At 48.5% G+C, this 25,095-nt stretch overlaps 1 protein-coding gene across 4 annotated transcripts in view; it reads right to left on the reverse strand.

Annotated features, from left to right (window-relative positions):
* The window catches only part of DCX (doublecortin), a 53,363-nt gene that overhangs the window by 21,215 nt on the left and 7,053 nt on the right, over nt 1–25,095 (reverse strand). For all 4 annotated transcript variants that reach the window (XM_056809798.1, XM_056809795.1, XM_056809796.1 and 1 more), the window contains exon 3: nt 21,291–21,631. In XM_056809798.1, the coding sequence (XP_056665776.1) occupies nt 21,291–21,631 (341 nt within the window). The remainder of the gene's footprint in view (nt 1–21,290; nt 21,632–25,095) is intronic.

The following is a 25,095-nucleotide window of genomic DNA, read 5'->3' on the forward strand; positions in this document are numbered from 1 at the left end:
CCAAACAGAGTGAGCCTGCTCCTTCTTCCCATTGCCTCGGATGGGAGTGAGCTCCCCATCACTGGCTGTATAGGTTTGAGGAGGTTAGACACCCCCAGATGGGGGATCTGGGATGCATGGTCATGCACACATGACCTCTGAGGCCTCTTCCAGCTCTACGGTCAGGCATTCCCATTTGATCTAGCTTGAGGCTCAGGAAATTGGTCTTCTGTTGTCTTTTGGCTCTCACATCTGCCACCATAAGGTTCCATCGCAAATGGGGGATGATAGCGCTTTGACCATATGTCAACTAAATTACAAAGGGAATTTCCTCGAGCCCCTGGCTCAGCTGCTACTCACAAGCAAAGCTCTTCTACTCTCTTCCCAACCAATTAACGGTATGCCCCACAGCCCCCGCCACGGGTACTGGATTGGGCCATTTCTACATAACTGCTCAGGCTCAGTTGTTCAGAGCAGTAATCCTTCTGACTGGCGGACCCTAGAGCAATCTCCTCCAGTCTCTTCATTTTCCAGAAGGACAAAGTGAAGATGGAAAAGAGGAAGATTACACAGAGCTGAGGGATTAGAACACAGGCCCTTTGCCTCCAAAGTTGGCAGCCCGAAGACAATTCTCCTGTGCTCCCTCAGAGTTTCTTCTCCAGGATATACAATCCATAATTCCTTCAACTGATATTCATATGGCCTGGACTCAAGACCTTCAGCCATCCTGGTAAATGTGCACCCTGGACATTCTCCAGCTTCTCAATGTCCTTTTATTATTATTTTTAAAAAGTTAACCCCTTCCCTTCTATCTTAGAATCAATACTGTGTATTGGTTCCAAGGAAAAAGAGAGTCAAGGGCTAGGCAATGGGGGTTAAAGGACTTGGTCAGGGTCGGAAGCCACATTTGAACCCAGGACCTTCTATCTCTGCCAGTGTCTCTCATTCCACCGAGCCACCCAGGCATCCATGTCAATATCCTTCTTAAAATGCATCCCCCAGACCTGATCCTAATACTCCACATGTGGTGTGATAAGAGCAGAGGACAGTGAGATCATTGCCTCCCTAGTCCTGGAAGCTTTGCCCCTCATGTTGGCCGGGTGCTAAGGATTCTCCGTATCTTAGCCCAAGTTGTCTTTTTGGCCCTGTCTCTCACGTCTTCCTTTCCTGGAGCCAAAGAGGACAGCAGGCAGTCCCTTTCAACCATCTGCCCCTAGAGCTCCGCTGGCCTTTGTCCTGCCAGCCTCATAGCCAGACCCCTGCCCCATGCAGACCTCTGGGGTTGCTAGCCCTTGGCCTGACTATGTTCAATCCTGAAGCCCTGCTTTGGTCCTGCTCCACTGCCTGCCATGACCTAGCATGCTGGAGCTGTTGCATGCTAGGTTCCTAATCCAGATTCTGTGCTCTGGTGGGTGGAACCTGGGCGGAAAAACGAGCTCTGACAACACCTTCAACTAGAGAACCCCCAGGGTCAGCTCACTCACTGACATGCTGGATTTGGAGGCAGAGCCCAAGGGTGTCATTCCCAACCCTGCTACTTCCTACCCTGCAGATGACCTTGGGCGAGTCACTTCCTCTCTCTGAGCCTCCGTTTCCTTCTCTGTAAAATGAGAAGGTTGGCCCAGTTAAGTCCTCAAGGGCCTACTGTGTGCCAATGCCGAGGGTACAAAGAAAACCAAAGCCCAGTCCCTGCTCTCAAGTAAGTCTCAGTCTAGAGGGGGAGACAAGCTGAGTCCCACCAAGCTATAGACAGGAGGACACGAGCCCTGTAGCTGAGGCCGGGACCCTTCAGATGACCAGATGGTGGTTTTGAACCTCTCCAGGCCTCTGCCTTGGTGCTCCTGCCCCTGCATGTACCCAGGCCAGCACCCAGACCAGCACCCAAGCCAGCACAGCACTGGGTCCCGTATGCTGGGAAGCAAATCTGCCTCTGCCTTCCCAGGGGGCTTTGAGGATGCTGCACGGTGTACCCACCCTCCTCTGCTGCAGAGGCTTCCTCCATCCTGCGGCAGCTCCCCCGCCCGCTCTGCGCAGCCACTGCAGTGCCGGCTCAGACAAAGAGTCTGATGGCAGCTCTCTCAGTGACCTCATCGGAGGCGGTGGGCGGTGGCAGCAGCAACATGGCGGAGGGCTGATTAGCATTTCAACAGAGCCCCTCACCAGGCCTGGGTCTTTGTTATTCCCCTCTAAAGGTGGCCAGGCCAGCCCTCCTTTCCCACCAGCTGCCCCCCTCACAAGACCACAGTAGAAGAGGAACACAGACTGAGCAGGGCAGGAGGCTGGCCCTCCTGGATGGGCTGGTGCTGCTCTGGGACTCCATCTGGAGCTTTCTGGGCAGAGATAGTGGAGCGCTTTGCCATTTCCTTCTCCAGATCATTTGACTGATGAGGAAACTGAGGCAAAATTATCCAGAATAATTACAAAGCCACACAGAATGGCCTGGGAAGGCTACTTTGATCCCAAGAATCCAGCCCCTGTGGAGCTTGTGGGGGGGTCTGAGTGTGGATGAATCAGGGGGCCCCCTATAGAAACTCAGAGGGCTGGTTTTTCCAGGTCCAGAAGGCTACAAGAGCCCCTTAAGCTTCCTGGGGAAATAGTTGGCAATTGATCTCAAGGGGTAAGTGAGCCTTTTGAAGGGAAGAAAGAAGAGGCTTCAAAATTCAGGAAATGACTTTTCCTTTAGGGACATCAGTGTCCCACTGGCCACCAGCCCAGGAGTTACTGTCCCTGGCTGCCCCTAGTCCTGGCCCCCCATTCTTGAGTGCTGGTCTTGGGGTACACAGAGTCCTGGACTGCATGCTCAGGACCCAGTTTCCATTGACCCTCAAAGAGTGGATAAATGGGTGCACTCTGCATTATCCGACAGGAAATAGTTGTCTGTGTTGTTATTTACAGAGAGGAACACAGACCCAGAGAGGGAAAGGCATTTAAGATGGCAGAATTACCTTAGCTGGCATCTGAGCCCTTTAAGACCCTTGCTCCCAACTTCCTCATTTTATAGATAAGCAAACTGAAGCCCAGAAAGGAAAAGCAATTTGTCCAGGATTTGAACCCAAGGTCCTGATTCCCAAACCAGTAGCTTTTCCTCTATTTCCTGTCTATTCCCCACAGCCTCTCAAGAAGCCCCAGAGGGGGACCACATTCAACAGAGTATTTCTGCTCTTTTATTGTGCCAGTAGCCACCACTCTCAGGGCCACTGATAATGACCACATGTAGCTCAGGCTCCCATGGCCACTCTGGCTGCCTGACCATTGGACCAGGGATCCCCACCTTCGTTTAGGGCTGCTAGCCTATCACAGCAGAGTTGGCTGAGCCTGGGATACCATTAGCCTGTGTTTGGGCAGGCTCTGATCCCGGGCTGGACTGTTATGGCACCTGCAGGCCCAGAGATCAGCTCATATGGCCTGCCACATTAAATGAGGGGTTTGGACTTCATGGCCCATCTGGCTCTTTTCAGAAGAAAAATCCCAGGATTCCACGTCATGGTCCCGGAAAGTAACTCAGGAGGGCTCTGGGCCATTTGGAATGACATGGGATTCAGTAGCCTGCCTGTCTGCCTGCCTGCCTGCCCACCTGCCGGCTCCTCCCACTCCCGCTCTCGCTCTCTCCTTTCCAGCACAAGCAAAGGACCTCCCGGTGGGTGGACCTGGATTTTGTCCGCTCTAGGCAGCCCCTGTTCAGCACCATGGACAGCACCGCTGGGCGCCAAACCAGTCTCGGGAACAGGCAGGGGGAAGCTGAGGACCACTCCTGGGAAGCCAAAGAATCGGCGGCAGCCCGGGGGAGTCATCCATCTTTGGGAAACTACAGAAATGCTGCGGGGCGGGACTAGGAGCCGAGCAGGCTTTTAAGGAAACCACCAGACCGACGGCAAATTCGGCTTTGAAATCTAATGCCCCCACTGGATGGGAGGGGCAGTGTAGTGGAGGAGGAGGAGTTTGAAGCTCCGGATTTGAATCCCAGTAGGGCAACGTCCCTTCCTTGCTCTCTTTCGACCTCATTTTCCTTCTTTGTCAAAGGGGAGGACCTCTACTGAAGCCCCCTCCACTCACTCTAAATCCAATGAATCTGTGAGGGTCATACTTGGCCCATTGGCCAGTGAAGGTCTCAACAGGCTCTTTGGTGAAGCATCAAGCAGTAGTGGGGCAGTAGTAGAGAGACAAGGTCCCAGGAAGGCCTCTGCAGAATTCTCACCAGGGACAATTGGCTGCCAGTAATGGCTACTAGGTCCTCTCCAAACGACACAGGCTGGGAGGGAATGGAGGGACAGTGAAGTAGTCATATAACTGTCTATCAAGAAGGGAACAAAGCTGACCTCAGACACTTCCCAGCTGTGTGACCCTGGGCAAGTCCCTTCACCCCCATTGCCTAGCCCTTACAACTCTTCTACCTTGGAACCAATCCACAGTATTGACTCCAAGACAAAAGGTAAAGATTTAAAAAGGGGGGGGGGTAAAGAAACCAGTTTCAGAGAGTTACCAGGCAGTTGGTAGAAAGAGTGAGCCCTCCATGGCCTTCCAGATGGCCAGCCAACCACAAGTGCCACCACACTGTGACCGGGGAATTCAAGAAGAGCCAACTCCAGTTGGTCCTCAGAGTCCATCAATGTGGCCTTTTCCAGACCTTTCTGTGCCAATCCACCACTCACACTCTAGTCTCAACCAAAGAGCAGATATCAGCAACAGAGCTACACTGGCCAGAGAGAGGTGTGGCGTCCCTTGGTGACATCACACAGACCACTTGAACTTTGGTGAATACCATTGATGACAAATTCCTTTAGGTAACACACATTACAAGTCATCTCCGCCTGCCCATCCTATGGAACTCTTGTCTATGTCCTCGCCACAGGGAGTGCCAGAGGTTTTCCTTTTCTCCCAACCCTGCTGTCTATCTATCCCGAGAGCACTCGGGCTACCAACCTGCATCCTTGTCCCTTTATGTGACATTTATCTCTTTTTTTCAGATGCCACCAAAGCCCGGCAATGCTGGCTGACTCTTGTTTCTGAAAAGCTGGGCCTGTTTACATGAAAGACCCCTGCAATCTCCTGAAGGCAATCCAGCCTGTTCTCCTTCTCAATCATGGCTCAAATTCACTGTGCGTCTGTGCTACCCATCACACAGAGAGATACCAATGGACAAGCCTCACAGACTGTCCATCCAAATCTTCATCATCACGTGTTCCGCCAAGCCAGAATTCTTGGAGTTTTACATACCTCTTCCAGGAGGCTCCACGATGTTTGGGGGCTGGACCCAATCAACACACTGTCATCCCCAGATAGGAGTGTATGGAGAACCGTACCATCCATAGAGAGCCCCTCTCCAACTTGGACTCTGCACTGGATCTCCTCCTTCTCACTGGTGGACACCCTTTTCTTTTAAACCCCTATCTGCTATCTTAGAATCAATACTGTGTATTGGTTCCAAAGCAAAAGAGTAGAAAGGGCTAGGTAATGGGGGTGAAGGGACTTGGCCAGGGTTACACAGCTAGGAAGTGTCTGAGGCTAGATTTGACATCTCCCATTTCTTTCCATTTTCAGGAAATTACAAAATGGTAAAGAACCAGCCCGTCCATTGCTGCGGATGGCTAGCAACACCACCTGTTTGCTCCCTACCATGGCTTCTGATAATCTATTTGTTCCCTACTTGGGCCCTCCTGGAGGCTAGACTTGATTCACGAAGAGGTGAATCGCCTAGAATTTGGTTGAGATGCGCCCTTCCTGGCAGAGTGGGATGACATGAGCTTCACAGGGAGGTCAGGGCATCTCTGGGCCTGGTGGGCATTAAGGGCTCAGGCCCCAAGGCTCTAGGTTTGAGTATTACCCTTTTAAGCATAGAATACAGGAAGGAGACTGGTCCATGGGACCTTCTGGACAGGGACACCCACGAAGCCTGGGATGGGCAGCTCATCCCTTTCAATTTCTCCCGGCCAAAGAAGTGGAGGGAATTCTAGGGAATGGGCCAGCCCCTCTGCCTCTGTCTACTCAGCCTCTGCCAGGTCTAGACGCCCACCACCTTGGTCTCGAATTACCTCAGAATGAAGCCCAGGTTTTTCAAAGCCTACCCCATCATCCATCGGTGGCTGGCTAGGGCTCTTTCTTCTAGCAAGTTCTATTTCTCAAAGAATTTTGACTTCAACGAGAGCAAGACAAAGACAGCATCCGCCCAGCTGTTCCACACCGACAGGCCTGACCTTCCCAGTTGAGGGAGGGCTCTTTGTGCTAGGAAAGTGGTTGCCTAGCAACCAGGCCTTGCAGCTGCCAGCCTCCAAATACTGAAAGCATGACTTCTGGGAAGGAATCAGGAGAAAAGGGTGGGGGTGGGGGCTTGGCCATTCAGCTTTATGTTGGGACCAAAAGACTGCCCTGAATGCCCAGATCTTACCCCATTTACTCACCCTTCCCATGGGGAGTCTAGTGCTAGATTGCATTCTGGGTTTGGATGGCTCCCTTCACCCCCACCCCTACAGAGTCTCATTGTAGTGGCTGATCCCCAATCAAGCAGGGCATTGGAAACATGCTGAGTGGGGTGGAGGAAGGGGATCTTGTACAATACCAAGGCATGTCGCACACATTCATTCACCAGACCTCCCTTTGGGTTCTGGGGGTACAGACATTAGCTGCCTCCATTGTATAGCCAAGGAAACCAAGGTACAGAATTATAGTCTCAGAGTTGCCGGGGGTCCCAGAGGCCGCGTAGTCCAACCCACACCTGAACAAGAACAAGCATCCCCACTACGCCACATCCAACAACAACTGGTAATTTAACCTTAACTTAAAGATGGCTGGTGACTGGAACCCAGGATGTCCTGCTCCACCCTTAGAAATGTACTTCTCTGCCATCTCACCTCAAGGGCAGCTAGGTGGAGGAGTAGGAGAGAGCACCAGGCCTGGAGTCAGGAATATATATCTAAGTTTGAATCCAGCCTCTGAACCTGGGTAAGTTACTTCACCTTGTTTGCCTCAGTCTCCTCAGCTGTAAAATGAGCTAGAGAAAGAAATGGCCAACCACTCCAGTTTCTGTGCCAAGGAAACCCTCAAACTAGTCCTGGGGTCACAAAGGACTCCCCTTCTGCCTGAGGCCCTTTACCCATCCCCTGCCCCTGAATGTACCCACTTCTTCTGGGCCTCAGGAAGGAGAGAATGCTAACACGGTAATGAATCACCAGAAGGAAATGCCACAGATTTGCCACTTAATTACAGTCCCTTGGCAAGGGGGACCTTGAGCCCTTTGCCCCCTCTTCCTCAAAGGAAGGATGGAACACTTGGTGAGCATCACTTCTACAAGTCTGGCTCCCACCAACCCGGAGGAGTCAGTACTGAGGCCTAGAGGAGAAGCCCTTTGTGCTCCAGGTACTCAGAGGCTGGAAGTGGGGGGCAGGAGTATTGGTGGCATCCCTGTGGCAAATCCCAAAGAGTCCTTGCCACTGGAAAGCTTACAGTCTGGCAGAAAGCCTCAATAGAGGGAAGTGCTTTCTAACAATCAGAGCTGTTCAGCAAGGGAACCGACTTCCTTGAAAGCTAGTGAGTTTCTCATCACTGGGGGTGTTCAAGCAGAAGCTAAGTAGGTCACTTTGGTGCCTCTAATGGCTTAGGATTCTAACAACTGAACACCAGAAGAGGAGGAACTTCCTCTCAGTATCAGGTCACACACCAACCCAAGCCACTAAGTCAGACCCCCTTCCCTAAATTCTCCTTTACTCTCCAAAATCCATAGCTTTCTTCTGATCTCTGTCAATGGCCAATTGGAATTGTTCTGCCTATCTTCAAAGAGAGACAAAGAATAGAGAGAGATACAGAGAGAGGAGAAAGACAGACAAAGAAGAGTGACAGAGAGACACACAGAAAGAGACCCAGAGACAGAGAGACATGTACACGGAGAGACACAGAGAAAGAGAAGCAGAGAGGAGATACAGAGACAAAGGAGAGAATGTGACAAAGAGATCACTCGCCAGCCACTATAGTAACAAAACCTATCAAAGTCCAACTGTTGAAGGCAGATGTCACCATCGGGGTATCATGCCAGGAGGACCAAAATACCCTGAATGGATGTCAGATGAGGCAGCCAATCTATGGAAGGAGCAAAGGCCCTGAGGATGGGGCAGGATGGGGATGCTCTGTGGATCAGAGCTCTTATGGGATAGATATCCTATGCAGAGTGGTCCATGCTGAGGGATCTGCCTAACGCGTGCCAACAGGTGAGATGTTCCAGTAGCATAGAAAGACAAAAGCTTATTAGTGCAAATTGCAGGGCTTTTGTGGCCTACTTGAGCTTACCTCTCACCTGAGTCCATTAGGAACCAAGGAGAAAGAATCTTGCTCCACTCCAGATTGCTTTGTACTCTGGTTCCAATCCATGGCCCCTGAGCTCATTGACTTCAATAAAACTCTCTCTCTCTCTCTCTCTCTCTCTCTCTCTCTCTCTCTCTCTCTCTCTCTCTCTCTCTCTCTCTCTCTCTCTCTCTCTCTCTCTCTCTCCCATTGTCTCTCTCCTTGTCTTCTCTTTAATCATGTACTTCTATTCTTCCCTTTTCTCTCCCTATCTTGCCTCTATTTCTCTCTCTCCTGTCTTTCTATTGTTTTCTCCCCATCTCTCTCTCTCTCCCTCTTCTTTCTCCTGTTTTTTCTTCCTGTCTCTCTCTACCCCTTCCCCTCTCTTTCTCTGCCTCTCTCTTTATCATGTCCCTCTATCCTTCCTTTCTTTCTCCTTATCTACTCTCTCTCATCTTTCTCTCATTCTCTCTCCTCTTCTGTCTTTCTCCTGCACTTTCTCCCCCTTCTCTATCATGTACCTCTGTCCTCCCCTTCTCTCCATTTTCTCTTTCTTTCCCTCATCTTTCCCCTGCTCTTTTACCTCTGTCTTTCTCTTCTTCTTCTCCTCTATCAAGTCCCTCTTTCTTCCCTTCTCTCTCCCTATCTTCTCTGTCACTCTCCCCTTCTCTTCTCATTCTCTATCTCTATTGTTTCCCTCTATTTTTCCTTTGTCTGTATCTCTATCTCTGTCTCTGTTCTCTCTGTCTCTCTCATCTTTCTTCAGTTCTTTTTCTCTGTTTTTGGTATCTCTCTCTGTCTCTCTCCTTATGTCTCTGTCTCTCCCTCTCTCTCCTCTTCTATTTTTCTCTGCCCCTTCCTGTCTCTCCCTCTTCTGTCTTTCTCCCTCTTTCTCTCTTCTTTCTCTCTCTCTTTCTCATTTCCCTCTATTCTTCCCTCTTCTCTCCGTATCTTCTCTCTCATCTCTCTCCAGTTCTTTCTCCCCGTCTCTCTCCTTCTCTTCTCTTTTTCTCTTTATCATGTCCCTCTACACTTCCCTTCTGTCTCCCTATCTTCCCTCTGTCTCTCCTGTCTTTCTCTTGTTCTTTCTCCCTGTCTCTCTCTCCCTCCCTCTTCTGTCTTTCTCCTGCTCTTTTCCTCTCTTCTCTTCTCTTTCTGTTTCCCTCTTTTATCATGTCTCTCTATCCTTCCCTTCTCTCTCCTTATCTTCTGTCTCTATCTGGCTCTCTCACTCTTCTCTTTATCATATCCCTCTATCCTTCCCTTCTCTCTCCCTATCTTCTCTGTCTCTCATTTTTCTCTTGTTCTCTGTCACTCTCTGTCTCTCTCCCTCTTCTATCTTTGTCCTGCTCTCACCTTCTGTCTATCTCTATCCTCTTTCTCTTTCTCATGTCACTCTATCCTTCCCTTCTCTCTCCTTATCCTCTCTCTCTCTCTCTCTCTCTCTCTCTCTCTCTCTCTCTCTCTCTCTCTCTCTCTCTCTCTCTCTCTCTCTCTCTCTCTCTCTCTCTCTCTCCTGTCTCTCTTGTTCTTTCTGCCCCACCATCTCTCTTTCTCCTTCTGTCTTTCTCCTACTCTTTCTCCCCCTCTCTCCTCTTTCTCTCTTTCTCATGTCCCTCTATCCTTTCCTTCTCCCTCCATATCTTCTCCCTGTCTCTCATCTTTTTAATGTTCTCTTCTGCTTTCTCCCTGTCATGTCCATCTATCCTTCCTTTCTCTCTCCCTATCTTCTCTCTCTGTCTCCCTTATCTTGACTCTTTCTCTTCTCTTTCTATGTCACTCTTTATCATGTCCCTTTATCCTTCCCTTCTCTCTTCCATTCTCTCTCTCTCTCTCTCTCTCTCTCTCCCTCCTATCTTTCCCTCGCTCTTCCTACCCCACCCATCTCTCTCTCCCTCTTTCTACTGTTCTTTCTCTCTCACCCCTTCCCTTCTCTTTCTGTATCTATCTTATCCTGCTATCCTTCCCTTCTCTCTCCCTACCTTGCCTCTGTCTCTTTCTCATGTCTTTCTTTTGTTGTTTTTCCCTGTCTCTCTGTCTCCATCTTCTTTCTCCTGTTCTCTCTCTCTGATTTTCTCTTTCCTTCTCTTCTCTTTCTGTCTCTTTTATCATGTATCTCTATCCCTCCCTTCTCTCCCAATTTTCTCTGCCTCTTTGTCTCTGTCTCTCTTCTGCTCTTTCTCTCTGTCTCTCTCTTCTCTTTCTCTCTGTCATATCCTTCCCTTCTCTCTCCCTATATTTTCTCTCTCTCCCCGTCTTTCTCTTGCTTTCTGTCTTTCATCTTCCTCTTGTTCTCTGTCTCTGTCCCTCTCCCTCTTCTTTTTTCTGCTTTCTCTGTCTCTCTCTACTTCCCTTCTCTTTCTCTATATCTATCTTTTCATCCTGTCCCTCTATCCTTCCCTTCTCTCTCTGTCTGTCACTTTGTCTCCTGTCTTTCTCTTGTTCTTTCTGCCTCATATATCTCTTTCTCTCTCCTTTTTTCTTTCTCCGGTTCTTTCTCCCTCTGACTCTCTCCCCCTTCCCTTCTCTCTCCCTATTTTCTCTCTGTCTCTCTCTCTCCCCCACTTTCTCTTGCTCTTTTCCCTCTGTCTCTCTCTACTCTTTTCTTTCTGTCTCTCTATTATGTCCCTCTATTCTCTCTCTCTCTCTCTCTCTCTCTCTCTCTCTCTCTCTCTCTCTCTCTCTCTCTGTCTCTGTCTCTCTCTCTGTCTCTCTCTCTCTCTCTCTCTCTCTCTCTCTCTCTCTCTCTTTCTCTCTCTCGTCTGTCTCCCTCTTCTTTCTCTCTGCCTCTCTCTCCCCCTTCCCTTCTCCTTCTCTTCTTTCTCCCTACCTTCTCTCTCTCCCTCCCCTTTTCTTCTCTTTCTCTGTCTCTCTCTATCATATCCCTCTATCCTTCCCTTCTTTCTCCCTCTCCCTCCCCCACTCTTTCTCTCTTTATGTCTTTCTATCCTTCCCTTTTTTCTCCCTATTTTCTCTTTCTGTCTCTATCTGTCTCTCTACCTCTTCACTTTTTCTCTCTTCATCTTATCCCTCTCTCCTTCCCTTTTCTCTCCCTACCTTCTCTCTGTCTCCCTCCCCTTTTCTTCTCTTTCACTGTCTCTCTCTATCATATCCCTCTATCCTTCCCTTCTTTCTCCCCCTCTCCCTCTCTTTCTCTTTTTCTCTCATCATGTCTCTCTCCTTCCCTTCTCTTTCCCTATCTTCTCTCTCTCCCCTCATCTATCTTTCTCTTGCTCTTTCTGCCTATCTCTCTCTCCCTTTTCTTCTCTTCCTCTATGTATCATGTCCCTCTATCCTTCCCTTCTGTCTCTCTCCCCTCTCTCTCCCACCATGTATTTCTATCCTTCTCTTTTCTCTTCCTATCTTTTCTTTATCTCTATCTCTTTCTATCTCTCTATTCTTTCTCCTTCTTTCTTTTTCTTCTCTCTCTCCCTCTCTCCTCCTTCCTGTCTTTCTCTTGTGCTTTCTCCCTGTCTCTCTTCTCTTTCTCTGTCTCTCTTTATTATGTCCCTCTATCTTTCCCTTTTCTCTCCCTATCTTCTGTCTCTCATCTTTCTCTTGTTCTGTCTCTGTCTCTATTCCTCTCCTTTCTTTCTCTGTCTCTCCTTCCCTTCTCTTTCTTTATATCTCTTTTCATCATGTCACTCTATCCTTCCCTTATCTCTCCCAGTCTTCTCTCTCTCCCTATCTTGCCTCTGGTCTAATATCTTTCTCTTGTTCTTATTCCTTGTCTCTCTGTCTTTCCATCTTCTGTCTTTCTCCTGCTCTTTCACTTTCCTTCTCTTCTCTTTCTCTGTCTCTCTTTTATCATGTCTCTCTATCCTTCCTTTCTCTCTCCCAGTCTTCTCTCTCTCTGTCTCTCTGTCACTTTGTCTCCTGTCTTTCTCTTGTTCTTTCTGCCCCATATATCTCTTTTTCTCTCTCTCCTTTTGTCTTTCTCCTGTTCTTTCTCCCTCTGACTCTCTTTCCCTGTCTCTCTCTTTATCATGTCCCTCTATCCTTCCCTTCTCTTTCCCTATATTTGCTCTCTCTCCCCCTCCTGTCTTTTTCTTGCTCTTTCTGCCTCTCTCTCCCCCTCTCCTCTTCTCTTTCTCTGTCTCTCTTTATCATGTCATAGAGGGAGTATTCTCTCACACTGTCTCGATCTCTCTCCTCTCTCTCTTGTTTTTTTTTCTGCCCCACCCATCTCTCTTTCTTTCTCTCTGTCTCCCTCTTCTTTCTCCTGTTCTTTCTTTCTCTCTCCTTCCCTTCTCTTTCTCTTTATTGTGTACCTCTATCCTTCTCTTCTCTCTCCCTACCTTCTCTGTCTCCCTCCCCTTTTCTTCTCTTTCTCTGTCTCTCTCTTTATCATGTCCCTCTATCCTTCCCTTCTCTTTCCCTATATTTGCTCTCTCTCCCCCTCCTGTCTTTTTCTTGCTCTTTCTGCCTCTCCCCCCCTCCCCTCTTCTCTTTCTCTGTCTCTCTTTATCATGTCATAGAGGGGCAGTATTCTCTCACACTGTCTCAATCTCTCTCCTCTCTCTCTTGTTTTTTTCTGCCCCACCCATCTCTCTTTCTTTCTCTCTGTCTCTCTCTTCTTTCTCCTGTTCTTTCTTTCTCTCCTTCCCTTCTCTTTCTCTTTATTGTGTACCTCTACCCTTCTCTTCTCTCTCCCTACCTTCTCTGTCTCCCTCCCCTTTTCTTCTCTTTCTCTGTCTCTATCATATCCCTCTATCCTTCCCTTCTTTCTCCCTCTTCCTCTCTCCCTCCTCATCATGTCTTTCTATCTTTCCCCTTTCTTTTCCTATCTTCTCTTTCTGTCTCTCCCTCTTCTTTTTCCCTCTTTGTTCCTCTTCACCTTTTCTCTCTTCATCTTATCCCTCTCCCCTTCCCTTCTCTCTCTCTCTATATTCCCCCTCTTTCTCTCTCTCCACATCATGTCTCTCTCCTTCCCTTCTCTCTCCCTATCTTCTTTGTCTCTCTCTCTGTCTCTCTCTCTATCATGTTCCTCTATATTCCTCCCTTCTCTCTCCCTATCTTGCCTCTGTCTCTCTCCTGTCTTTCTCTTGTTCTTTCTCTTGCCCTTTCTATCACTGACTCTATCTTTCCTTCTCTTTTCTTTCTCTGACTTTCTCTTTTATCATGTCTATCCTCCCCTTCTCTCTCCCTATTTTCTGTCTCTATCTTTGTCTCTCTTTCTCCTGCTCTTTCTCTTCTCTTTCTCTCTTTATCATATTTCTCTATCCTTTTTCCTTCCTTCCTTCCTTCCTTCCTTCCTTCCTTCCTTCCTTCCTTCCTTCCTTCCTTCCTTCCTTCCTTCCTTCCTTCCTTCCTTCCTTCCTCCCTATCTTCTCTCTCTCCCCCTCATCTGTCTTTCTCTTGTTCTTTCTGCCTCTATTTCTCTCTCCCTCTCCCTCTCCTCTTCTATTCATCTCTTTCTTCATCATGTCCTTCTAACCTTCTCTTGTCTCTATCTCTCCCTCTTCTGTCTTTATCCTACCTTCTCTCTGTCTCTGTCTCTTCTTCCCTTCTCTTTTCATCAAGTCCCTTTATCTTTCCTTTCTCTCTCCCAGGCTTCTCTGTCTCTGTCTCTCTCTCCTGTCTTTATCATGTTTTTTCTGCCCCACCCATCTCTTTCTCTCTCTCTCTCTCTCTCCCTCCTTCTTCTTTCTCCTTTTCTTTCTTCCTGTGTCTCTCTCTCCCCCTTCCCTTCTCTGTCTGTCTCTCCTCCCTCCTCTGTCTTTATCCCACTTTCTCTCTCCTCTTCTCTTTCTCTCTCTGTATCATGTCCCTCTATCCTTCCCTTTTCTCTCCTTATGTTTTCTCTCTCATCTTTCTCTTGTTCTTTCTCAATTCTCTCTCTCCCTCTTCTTTCTCCTCTTCTCTTTCTCATGTTCCTCCATCCTTCTCCTCTATCTCCCTATCTTATCTCTCTGTCCCTCTCCATCCCTTTCTCTACCTTGTCTTCCTCCTGTTCTTTCTCTTTCATTCTCTTTTTTGTCTTTCTGTCTCTCTATCCATCCCTTCTCTCTCCTCATCATGTCTCTTTATCCTTCCCTTTTCTCTCCCTATCTTCTTCTTTCTGTCTCTCTCTATATCATGTTCCTCTATCCTTTCCTTCCCTCTCCCTATCTTCTCTGTCTCTATTTTTGTCTTTCTCTCTCTCTTTTGTCTTCCTCCTGCTCTTTATCCCTCTGTATTTCTCTTCTCTCTCTCTTTATCATATATGTCTATCCTTCTCTTTGTTCTCCCTATCTTCTCTCTCTCCCTCTTCTGTCTTTTTCCTCTTTCTCCATCTGACTCTTTTTTCTTATCTTTCTCTGTCTCTCTTTATCATGTCCCTCTATCCTTCCCTTCTCTCTTTCTCTCTCTCCTGTTCTTTCTCCCTCTTTCTCTGTCTCTATCATACTCATCTATCCTTCCCTTCTCTCCCTATCTGCTGTCTCTATCTTTGTCTCTCTCACTCTTCTTTCTCCTGCTCTTTTTCCCTCTGACTCTTTCTCTTCTCTTTCTGTCTCTCTTTATCATGTCCCTCTACCCTTCCCTTCTCTCTCCCTATCTTCTCTCTCTCCTCATCATGTCTCTCAATCCTTACCTTCTCTCTCCCTACCTTGCCTCTGTCTCTGTACCTTTCATGTCTTTTTCTTGTTCTTTCTCCCTGTCTCTCCATCTTCTGTATTTCTCCTGCTCTTTCTCTCTTTGACTCTTTTCTTGTCTCTTTTATCACGTCTCTCTATCCTTCCCTTCTTTATCTCCTCTGTCTCTCTCTCTCTTTCTCCTGCTCTTCCTCTTTCCTGTTCTTTATCATATCCCTCTATCCTTTCCTTCTCTCTCCCTATCTTCTCTCTCTCTCCCCATCTGTCTTTCTCTTTTTTTCATGTCCCTATATCCTTCCCTTCTCTCTCCCTATTTTATCTCTCCCATTTTCTCTTGTTCTCTGTCTCTCTCCCTCTTCTATCTTTCTCCTGCTGTCTCCTGTTTCTCTCTATCTATCCTCTTCTCTTTATCACGTCCTTCTATCCTTTCCTTCTGTCTCTCTCCCCTTCTCTTTCTCTCTCTCCCTCTCACACCATGTCTTTCTATCCTTCTCTTTTCTCTCCTTATCTTTTCTGTCTCTATCTCTACCTCTTCTTTCTCTTCTTTTCTCTCCCTCCCTCCCTCTCTCCCTCTCTCCCTCTATCTTTCTCCCTCTGTCTCTCTCCTTCTCTTTCTCTGTCTCTCTTTATGTCTCTCTATTTTCCCCTTCTCTCTCCTTATCTTCTCTGTTTCTCATCTTTCTCTTGTTCTCTGTCTCTATTCCTCTTCTGTCTTTCTCCTGCTTTCTCTGTCTCTCTCTCCTTCCCTTCTCTTTCTCTATCTCTCTTTTCATCATGTCCCTCTATTCTTCACTTCTCTCTCCCAGTATTCTCTCTCTCCCATCCTTGCCTGTACCTCTGTCTCTCTCATGTCTTTCTCTTGTTCTTTCTCCCTGTCTCTGTCACTCCATCTTCTGTTTTTCTTCTGCTCGTTCTCTCTCTCTCTCTTATCATGTCTCTCTCTATCCTTATCCTCTGTCACTATCTTTGTCTCTGTCTCTCTCTCTGTCTTTCTCCTGCTCTTTCTTTCTTGTCTCTTTCTTTATCATGTCCCTCTATCCTTCCCTTCTCTCTCCCTATATTCTGTCTCTCTTCTCTTGTTCTGTCTCTCTCCCTCTTCTTTCTCCTCCTTTCTCTGTCTCTCTCTCCTTCCCTTCTCTTTCTCTGTCTCTTCTTCATGTTCCACTATCCTTCCCTTATCTCTCCCAGTCTTCTTTCTCTCCCTACCTTGCCTGTCTCTGTCTCTCATGTCTGTCTCTTGTTCTTACTTCCTGTCTATTTGTCTCTCCATCTTCTGTCTTTCTCCTACTCTTTCTCTCTCTCCTTCCCTTCTCTTTCTGTCTCTCTCTTTTCATCCTGTCCCTCTATCCTTCACTCCTCTCTCCCAGTGTTCTCTCTCTGTCTCCTGTGTTTCTCTTGTCCTTTCTGCTCCACACATCTCTCTCTCTCTCTTTCTCCCTGACTCTCTCCCCCTTCCCTTCTCTTTCCCTGTCTCTCTCTTTATCATATCCCTCTATCCTTTGCTTCTATCTCCCTGTTTTCTCACTGTCTCTCCCCCCTCTGCTTTCTCTTGCTCTTTTTTCCTCTCTCTCTCCTTCTCTTCTCTTTATTATATCCCTCTATCCTTCCCTTCTCTCTCCCTATATTTGCTCTTTCTCCCCTCCTGTCTTTCGTCTTTCTCTCTCTCTCTCCCTCCCTCCCTTCTTCTCTTCCTTTGTCTCTCTTTATCATGTCCCTAGAGGGGCAGTCTTCTTCTTCTTCTCTCTGTCTCTCTCTCTTTCTGCCTCTGTCTCACTCTCTTGTTTTTTTTCTGCCCTACCCATCTCTCTTTCTCTCTGTATCCCTCTTCTTTCTCCTGTTCTTTTTCTGTCTCTCTCCCTTATCTTGTACCTCTACCCTTCTCTTCTCTCCCTACCTTCTCTCTCTCCCTCCCCTTTTCTTCTCTTTTTGTCTCTCTCTATCATATCCCTCTATCTTTCCCTTCTTTCCCCCACTCCCCCTCTCTTTCTCTCTCATCATGTCTTTCTATCTTTCCCTTTTGTCTCCCTATCTTCTCTTTCTGTCTCTTATCTCTGTCTTTCTCCCTCTTTCTTCCTCTTCACTTTTTCTCTCTTCATCTTATCCCTCTATCCTTACCTTCTCTCCTTATCTTCTCTGTCTCTGTTCCTCTCTTTCTCTCTCCTGTCTTTCTCCTGTTCTTTCTCACTCTTTATCTCTCCCTTCTCTTCTCTTTCTGTCTCTCTCTCCTTCCCTTCTCTCTCCCTATCTTCTCTTTGTCTTTCTCCATCTGTCTCTCTCTTGTTCTTTCTCCCTGTCTCTCCATCTTCTTTCTTCTGCCCTTTCTCTCATTGACTCTCTTTTCTTCTCTTCTCTGACTCTTTCTTTTAACATGTCTCTCTATCCTTCCCTTCCCTCTCCACATCTTCTCTTTCTCTATCTTTGTCTGTCTCTCTGCCTTTCTCCTGCTCTTTCCCCCTCTTTCTCTCCCTTTGTCATATCCCTCTATCCCTCCTTTCTTTCTATCTTCTCTCTCCCCTTCATCTGTCTTTCTCTTGCTCTTTCTACCTCTCTCTCTTCATTTGTCTCTCTTCATCATGTCCCTCTATCCTTCCCTTCTCTCCCCATCTTCTCTGTCTCCCATCTTTCTCTTGTTCTCTTTCTGTCTCTGTCCCTTTTCTGTCTTTCTCCTGCTATCTCCCTCTGTCTCTCTCCTCTTCTCTTTCTCTTTATTATGTCCCTCTAGCCTTCCCTTCTCTCCCTGTCTCTCCCTCTTCTGTCCTTCTCCTACTTTGTCTGTCTCTCTTCTTAACTTATCTTCCTCTCTCTCTCCTGTCTTTATGTTGTTCTTTCTGCCCCACCCATCTCTCTTTCTCTCTCTCTCCCTCTTCTTTCTCCTGTTCTTTCTCCCTCTGTCTCTCCCCCTCCCTTCTCTGTCTCTTTATCATGTACCTCTACTCTGCCCTTATCTCTCTCACTATATTTTCTGTTTCTCTCTTTTCTCTATCTCCCTCACCTTCTTTTCTCTTTCTCTATCATATGCCTCTATTCTTCCCTTCTTTCTCCCTATCCCTCCCCCTCTCTCTCCCTATCTTCTCTCTCTCCCTCCCTCTTCTGTCGTTCTCCCCTTTCTTTCTCTTCACTTTTTCTCTTAATCATGTCCCTCTATTCTTCCCTGCTCTCTCCCTATCGTCTCTCTCTGTGTCTCTCATCTTCCTCCAGTTCTTTCTCTCTCTGTCTTTCTCCTCTTTTTTCTATCTCTCTTTATCATGTCCCCCTATCCTTCCCTTCTCTCTTCCTATCCTCTCTCTGTCTCTGTCTCTCTCTCCTCTTTCTCTTGTTCTTCCTGTCCCACCCATCTCTCTTTCTCTCTTTTGTTCTTTCTCCTTCTGTCTCTCTCTCTCTCTCTCTACTTCCCTTCTTTCTTTGGTTCTCTCTATCATATCCCTCTATCCTTTCCTTCTCTCTCCATGTCTTCTCTCTTTTCTCTGTCTCTCTCTCTGTTATCTTTCTCCTGTTCTTTCTCCCTCTGTCTCTCTTTCTCATTCTCTTCTCTTTCTATGTCTCTCTCTTTATCATGTCCCTCTATCCTTCCTTTCTCTCTATCTCTCTGTCTGTCACTGTCTCTCTACTGTCTTTCTCCTGCTCTTTCTCCCCGTCTCCTCTGTTTCTCTTTTCTTTCTATCTCTCTCTTTTTATACTGTCTCTCTCTCTTTCTCTCTTTCTTTGCCTCTGTCTCCCTCTCTCTTTCTGTCTCCAAAACATACTCTATACTCCAGGATCCCCCTGGAACAGTTAACCCTCAAGATAAGACAAGATGCTCCAATCCTGAGTTGGCATGCTGGCCTGTGGCCTACCCACCAGTGTATCATGCCTAAGTCAATAAGAGATTCGCTGTCTTCTTCTTTATGCACTCGTGACCATGAAGAAGTTGATTCTGGGCCCCACACCCCATGGCACCCCCCCCCATACCTGGGTGGTTTTTTCTGCTGGTGTACCCCTTACAATTCAAATATTGGGCATTTTTTGGCACACTGTGCCTTTTTCTCTGTCCTTGCTCAGCACTAGCAACTGAAGCACATCTCCCCTAAGGAGACCTCCAGGTCAGGGAAAAACCACTCCCTGCCAAGGGCTATTTTCCTTCGCTGATTCCCTTTGGCTGGGTTCTTGGCCTCCCTCAGTGGCCTCCTCAGTTTCCTGTTGGTTCCATTCCCTGTTCCAGGCCTCCAGCAACCGATCTGTTTTTCTGCCATCTATTTGAAGTCAGCAGGTCTACTCTGTGCTCCCCACTGAATAATTGCCTCTCAACCACATTCCTATATCAGGAGCATGATATTGGTCATTTGCGTCTCCTGAAGACAGGAGGGACACACTTCAAATAGACTGGAATTCGGTCGGGAAGGGCAATCTGTGCCCTCTTCTGCCATGGATCCAATTCCACTTTATTCCACAAACACTTATGTTACTGGCACTGTTTGAAGTTCCAGGGATACAACAAGAACTCTGCCCTTGAGGAGCCGACATCCCGCTGGGATAGTGCCACCCAAACCCTGGATCAGGAGATGAGAGGATAAGAGCTCCCCCCAAACCCAGAGAAATTGGGGTTAGGGTAAAGACAAGAACAATTGGGACAGGTTCCAAAATGGCACCTCTGGCTATGGCCCACCTTCTGATCAGAGAGCAAGAACCATGGGTTGGTGAAGTCGGCTAATCAAGCTTTGTTTCTCTTCTTGGCATACTGTCAGCAGGGTCCCATTTTAGCCACATAGGCACCAACTTTGGTCTGGGAGAACCATGACTTCTCCAATTTATTCCAGGTCAGGGATCCTTAAGGGAGAGGGACTCAAGCACTCCATGGAGGTGACCCAGAGGGCAGCTAAGGGGTGTAGCCACCAGCCTAGGGAGTCCCCACTTCTCAGGATGACAGATAGAAGCCAAATTCTTACTGTTGTTTTTGCCCCCTTTCTTTTTTTTTAAACCCTTACTTGTAATCTTAGCATCAATACTAAGTATCAATTCCAAGGCAGAAAAGTGGCAAGGGCTAGACAAATGGGGTTAAGTGACTTGCCCAGGGTCACACACCTAGGAAGTGTCTGAGGTCAGATTTGAACCCAGGTCATCCAGACTCCAGGCCTGGCTCTTTAGCCAGAGAGCCACTGAGCTGTCCCAAGCTGCCCCCTTTTTTTCACAGATCAGAAGAGAGTCACACTTATGGGTGCCACAAACCAGGGGGCCAGCAGTTCTGGCTCCTCCTATATCATCCCCCAATGACCACTTCCCCACTCTAGCCCTGGCTTAATGTCATAAACTGAGGAATCAGGAACAATTGAGTATCCAGATTAAGAGCTGGCAAGGCCCATAGAGATCATCTAGCTCACTCCCACTCCATTTTACGCTTCAGGAAACTGAGGCCCAGAGACTGTTCTCCAAGTTCTGAGTGTAGGTTCATCTATCTCATCTCCCTCTTGAAGAAGACAAAGGAACTAGGAAAATCTGTCCATGTTCCAGGTTGTTAGGAAGAAAGAAATGCTCCTAAAGGAAGCAGATGGAAGGGTCCAATGGGAAAAGAAGTGGTCCGAAGTGGAGGCGGGGAGACCTGACGCCGGCCTGGCTATGTTTTCTTTGGCCATCAAATGCAAGGGTTTGGGAAGTGAACAGCTGGTTAGGAAGGTAGTACCTGAGAGCTGCTTTTGGACTAGAGGGTTGACAGGTGCCTCGCCATGGAGGAAGTACACCTGGGAAGGGGCAGGTCATGAGGCCCGCACAGATATAGGGACTGGTAGTGAGTAGGGATGGGGTTGGGGGTAGACGTCGATTATCCAGACATCTGCTAGAGCTCCCTTTCTCCCAGAAGCAGAGCAGCCCATCATTTTTGGATTCACTTTAGGGATCATTTTTCCTTCAAAAAAACCAGAGGAACAACAAGGGAAACTAGCCTGGGCAGCCTGTGATGCAGGGGACCCAAACGACATTGAGTGGTAGAACAAGTCCCATTTCTGCACGGCTGCAGCATTATTGGAGTCTAGACCCTGACATGGACTAGTTGTGCACTGATGGGCAAGTCACTTGCTCTCTGGGCCTCGTTTCATCTTCTTCTATGTGATGGATAATATCTGTATGTGCCCCAAAGGGCTAGCTGGGAGCCTCGAAAGATGGGCTGTCTCACACATTTTACAAAGGTCAACAATGCCAGATAGAAACCTCAGTTTTCATTGCCCACCGCAACGCCTTCTATTCCTAATGAGCTGTATATTTGGATGAGCTGATCTCCAAGGACCTCACCAGCTCTAACTCCATTATTCCTATGCCTCGGGAACTTGCTGCTGGGATGTGGAGCAGAGCTCCCACCCCTCTAGGCACAGCCGGCTCACTAGGTCGGCCAGCCTCTCCCATGTATACCATGAGGGCATGGGGTGGGAAGGTGAGCTACTGTTGTTCCCGTAGGGATCCCGCCAAGGGAGGGGCAGAGGGCTTCTCAGCCCAGGCACCTACCTGTTTCCCATCCAGGGTGTATAGCTTTTTGACCACCCCTGTCTCCAGTTTGATAGCTTCGGTGATGTCTGTGAGGACTTGCTCAAAGGAGTGGGCTGTCTTCTTGTTCAAGAGCACCCGCACAGCTTTGCGGGGCTTCACCCCACTGCGGATGATGGTCACCAGCTTGGGCCGAACAAAGTCCTTGTTCTCCCTTGCCTGGGCACTATGGCTGCTGGCCAGGGACTGGGGAGCTTTCAGATTGGCCGAGGTCTTCACATTGACTGACCAGTTGGGGTTGGCATTCTTGGCATACTCCACCTTCTTGAAGAAGTTGTCTGAGGAGCACACATAGCTTTCACCTAAGGGAAAAACCAGGAGGTTAAGCAAAGCCAGAGACACCAACAGATTGATGTGGTCTTGGAGCTGGACCGTCCACCATCAAAGGCGCACTTTGGGGCAGTTTGATCCTCAGAGCAAGTCTAGTGGTGGAGATCTTAGCAGATAGCAAAAGCCATCAGCCAAATGTGGTTTGAGTGAGTGGAGCAAAAATCCCTGGCCCAGGAGGGACCAGGGATGGGAGAAGGGAGAGAGGAAGGAATGAAAAGGATGAATGAAAGAGAGAGGGGGTGGAGGGAGGGAGATAAGAGATCAAGGATGAAAAGAAGTAAGAGCAAAGAGGCCAGGAGGGGAGGAAAGGGAGAAGGAAAAGAGGGAGGAAGGTCTGGGGGAAAGAAGTGAGAAAGGCACATTCCTACTCATCTCAAGGTGGGAGCAACCACTCAACCTAGGGATGGAGTGACTCACCCCACCCACCACCAGCAGAAGCAGAGGCAGTCCCTAGGCCCTAGCATCCTTCTGTGTAAATAATGTAGGGGAGGGAGGGCTGTGGTCCAAGTGAGCTCTGCTGAGGGTCTCTTCAAGGTCTCTATCCTTTGACCCCAAGGTCCCCTAGATTCTTTCCTTGATGCTCCTTTTTCTCATGGTCTCCAAAGCATGTACTGACTGCACTTTGGGGAGACTGCCTGGTACCTGGTGAGGTGGAAGATGGGATCCTGCTGACTTAACTAAATCTCCTTGAGGGGGGCACCCACTCATCTGCTTTGGGCCTGGGGCCCTTAGTGTTGAACTATACATAGGATGAGAGCCCTTCAAGTCTCAGGAGCCTAAGCCCACTCCCAGAATCCACTGAAGTGGCAGCAGCAGCAGCAGCAGCAGCAGCAGCCGCAGCAGCAGTTGCCGCTGCCACCACCACCACAAATGACTCTGACAACTTTTAGTGGGACTGGGCAAAACCAGACAGGAGGCCAAGCTTGTCTTGGGCCCTTGCCCCCACTTGGGCTGTTTCTCCTTCCCCTCTTGGCCTGGCCCTTGGAAAGAATGTAACTCCTCTCCCCAGGGGAGTCTTTAAGAGGTGTTCTGCCAGAGGGGGGGTGCAGGAAGGAGAAATAATGCCCCACCTGAAGAGCCCTCCCTTAATCTTGGCTCAGGCAGGGGGAGCAGCCATCTAAGCTGGACCAAAGTAGGCCCCACAGCTTGAGTGGAGACAGAAGAGCGGGCCTTGAGCTCCCTGTGCAGGCATGGCATTCTCCTGGCCTTAGGAAGCAAGCAACACCTTTCCACAGATGTTTCCCATCCGGCCACAGCTGGCAAAGAATGGTCCCCTGGGAAGGAGGCTGTTAACCGGGAGAGAGGAAGCCCAGTCATGGGATGGCAGTAGTAGAGGGTAAGAAGGGGGAGGGCCTTTGCTTCCAGGATGTCTAAGTTCACCTCACAAGTTAGGAGGCTGACTGAAGGAAGGGAAGACAAGAAAACGTGAGGACTGGTTGTCGGCACAGGGGATGCAGTTTAGGTAGCTGGACTTGGTGGCTATTGAGGGTTCCTTCCAGCTCTGAGGTTTTACATGGCACATACACCCACATACCTAGACATGTGGGTCTGTCCCTTTTATGAAACACTGATCTCCATTACCCGCACATGCTTCCCAGCTATGGAAGGCCTTGCTTTGTTGGTGTTGCTCTGTTTCAGCAGATGGAAGCCGCCTGAGAGCATGACTGAGTGACCCAAAGGAGTGGTAGAAAGGGATCTGTAGCAATGTTCCCACCAATGCTGGGGGAAGTCAGACCCACCCTGTCTAGGCAATTCTGCACCTACAGCAGAACAGGGCAAACCATTTAGGACTTCCTGATGGCTTCTATTTTAGCCCCAGGGCTGGAGGGATCCCCTCACACTCCCATTGGGTTGGCCCACTTCCACAAAGCTGTGGCTCCATGGAGACATCTTATCGCTGTTGAACCCTTGGCTAGGATTAGCATAATGATTGACAAGAGCCCCCTTAATCAATGGTACTACACTTCCTCCTCAAGTACCTCCTTCTACTAAGTTCTCATGTGCCTTGGCAGAAGGGAAGACTGGCTTATGGTTCTTGGGCAGGAGGCACAGATCGGGGTTACTGGCCAAATCAGCTCTCGGCACTCCTGAGACCTAGCCCCGAATTTGTCTTCCTAAGCTAGCTGCCCTCCCATTCTCCGGCTCTGAGGAACACTTGGGCAGGAAGACTACAGAAAAGACCACTGGGCAAATGGATGCCGTGCTTCAAGTTCATTTAGTTTCATGGCAGGCATTTACTATGGTCCTGGGCCAGGCACTGACTAGAGCTACAAAGATGGCAAACTCTCCAGTCCCTGCCTACAAGAAGGTTACAGTCAAATGGGGTGGGGAGTAAGACAAGTGTACAAAGAAATAAATGCCACACAGGGCAAAGCTGAGGGCCAGCCAGGGTATTTTCTGAAAACTGAAGGAGGGAGAGATCCTTTTCAGCTAGGGGAGGGCTGGTCAGCAAAATCCTCATGGGTGAGGCTGCTCCAAAGCTGGGCCAGGAAGGCAGAGAAGTCCAACAGGTAGCAAGCAGGAAGAAGGAAGCCTGCCCGCCCACTCACCCACCCCATGAAGGCTTGTTTGAAACCGAGATGGAGTGAAGAACCCACCATGAGTCATCTGGTTTGATGGGAATATAGAATGTGTGAAGGGAAGGGGTGTAAAAGAAGGGCGGTAGGTGGGGTAGAGCTGGGCTGGAGAGGGAAGGACGCCCTGAATGTCAAGCTGAGGAGCCTGTATTTTTCTGAGAAAGGTGGAAGAATCCCTAATGTTTAATGAATGTGTGAATGAGGTAAGAGGGAAGGAAGGCAATGATCTTTGTCTTTAATGAATAATGCATGGAAATGATCAAATAAAATACTATAAAATTAAAAAAAAAAGAGGGAAGGAAGGTGACAGGATCAGATTTGGGTGGGAGGAAGCCCATTTGGGCAGCTGAGTAGAGGATGAACCGGAGTGGAGAGAACCTGGAGGCAGGCAGACCAAGGAAGTGTGAGGTGAGGAGAGCCTGCCCCAGGGAGGCAACTGGCAGTGGGGAGGACACAGATGTGAGAGATGGAATCATTTGGCCTGGCAGCTGACCAGATATGAGGAGAAGGAGACGGGGCACTAAAGACAATTGTGGTTAATGGTGGCAGCAGAAATTGGCAAGTCTGGAGGAGGGCCAGGTATGGTTTTGATGGAACTGAGGTGTAGGTAGGATCTATCTATTGGGCCAGCTGCTCAGCGGGCAATTAGAAATTCAAGATAATTTGTGTGGAGGGCAAAGGAAGGAGGTACAGCAAAGGCAGAGGACTTACATCAGTGGCTCCTCGAGGCCAGCGTCTCTTTTATGTTTGTGTCTCCCCATCACCTTCCAGGGCTTGGCACATAGTAGGCACTTAAAGTGTTTCTTACTAGAGAGGCTGGTCCATGAAAAACCTGGCACTGCCTGGTCCAGCCCAGAAGA

The sequence above is a fragment of the Monodelphis domestica genome, chromosome X, assembly GCF_027887165.1.
Source record: "Monodelphis domestica isolate mMonDom1 chromosome X, mMonDom1.pri, whole genome shotgun sequence".
NCBI lineage: Eukaryota > Metazoa > Chordata > Mammalia > Didelphimorphia > Didelphidae > Monodelphis > Monodelphis domestica.